The sequence below is a fragment of the Acyrthosiphon pisum genome, chromosome A2 (genome assembly GCF_005508785.2).
Source record: "Acyrthosiphon pisum isolate AL4f chromosome A2, pea_aphid_22Mar2018_4r6ur, whole genome shotgun sequence".
NCBI lineage: Eukaryota > Metazoa > Arthropoda > Insecta > Hemiptera > Aphididae > Acyrthosiphon > Acyrthosiphon pisum.
Genome location: NC_042495.1, coordinates 115,683,732 through 115,685,556, shown reverse-complemented (window position 1 = coordinate 115,685,556; position 1,825 = coordinate 115,683,732). Strand labels below are relative to the sequence as shown.

At 26.2% G+C, this 1,825-nt stretch overlaps 1 protein-coding gene across 2 annotated transcripts in view; it reads right to left on the bottom strand.

The window, feature by feature from the left end:
• The window catches only part of LOC100574424 (peptide transporter family 1), a 3,982-nt gene continuing 2,157 nt past the window's right edge, over window positions 1-1,825 (bottom strand). For both annotated transcript variants that reach the window (XM_008186223.3, XM_016805546.2), the window contains 2 exons: window positions 896-988; window positions 1-424 (listed from right to left, as the gene is read on the bottom strand). In XM_008186223.3, coding sequence (XP_008184445.1) covers window positions 109-424; window positions 896-988 — 409 coding nt within the window. In that variant the 3' untranslated portion in view covers window positions 1-108. The remainder of the gene's footprint in view (window positions 425-895; window positions 989-1,825) is intronic.

Genomic DNA, 1,825 nt, shown 5'->3' with positions numbered 1-1,825 from the left:
ATATAATATATATATTATTAATTTATAAGCATAATTAATATGTACGGTAGGTACATCATAGAATTAATATTTTTTTAATAAACAATATGTAGATATTCTGGTAGTTCCTCAAGCATTCAATGAGTCATGAAGTATGCTAAATGTTATACCTATTGAAATCAACATAAGAATAGCAGGAACCCCAAATGCTAATGGAAAACATGAATCTTTTCCAAAACACTGAACTGATTTCCTCAGTTCTGGTGTAATGAACGTCGATAACAATGACCCCGCATTAATAGTAAAGTAAAATACAGAAAAGAACTTTCGCAGATGATCCTCTTGATCTGGTACTACAAACTGGTCACCACCAAAAGAAGATACGCACGGTTTTATTCCACCTGCTCCAATTGATGTTAACAGTAGACCAACTATCGTAAATAATCTGTAAAGAAATAAAAATCCAATTTTGATATCTGCATGGACCACAATAATATAGATACAAGCTTATTCTAATAAAATCAGAGATTTCTCTGCAACATACTTAATACATTTACTTAAGTTCCAAACTTCTGAAACAACTTTTAATGGTCATAACAAATTTATCAGAACCCTTCAACCAATTATTGTAATAATATATAGATTTTAACTTTTGTGCAGTACCTATATCGATATAAACTTAATTATTGTATGAACGATATGCATATTCTATTTAAAATATATATATTATATAGTATACTAGAATAATTTGTCTATAATTGACATAAAATTATGGAAAATATATCGCAATGCCGCAATAAAATTAAAAAAATGAACAAAATATAATTAATATAATCTTTCAAAACTAAAGAAAAATTATATTTATTCCAACATCAGTTGTCAAGTCAGTATTTATAATTTACATATTTTACCATACCTTTGAAAATTTAAACTTATCGAAGTGACAAATGATGCAACAGCCACCAAGATATTTCCTATCGCATGTACAATAGACAAGATGAAGATGGTTCTGTAAAATTAAAAAAAATAGGTAATATTCATTGACAAGATACATTTATAATAATATGAAATTTAAAAAATTAAGTAAAATGCAAATATGATATCGAGAAAATTAAATATTAATTAGTTATTACTTTTTATTTACTAGACAATATAAAAATAGTTGACTAAATGAAGTATTTAATCAAATTAGGATAGTTGATTGCTAATTATTTGCATTTTAGAAATAACATATGTTGTATTAATTTTTGGTTTTAACAAACATATTTAATGTACTTATTAAATAATTTAAAATTGTATTGCGTGAAATTGTTTTTAAAACCTAAGCTATGACGTATTGACGTAGATAACTTGTGAATATAGTTTCAAGACTCTACGGTTATATTATACTTTCTGTATTACAACAAAGAAATCAATTTTGTCAGTGTTACCCAAATTTCATCTCATTCAATATTATTTTTTTTTTAGTTTTTACCAATTATTTAGGAACGTTTTGGAATTTTCCTATTCTTAACCATGATAAAAAGAAGATTGAATTATAAACAACCTTCTCAAAGTGGAAGATTGAAGCATATTATCATTTTCATATAAAATTGGACGACTGTCATAATATGTAAAAAAACACACATATACATTGTAAAATTAATAATATACATCCTACGCTCCGTACAAAAATTAAATTTACTTCTTAAAGTCAACTACAACATTTAATTATATAATATTAATTTCTAGTGGTGTCTCTTAAGCAATGTCAAGGAGGCGAATTTTTCTTTCGTCTACGGCCTAAGTCTATATACCAAAGCTTATAATTAAGCAGTACGCCCCATAGCACAAATAGCGTTTGGGG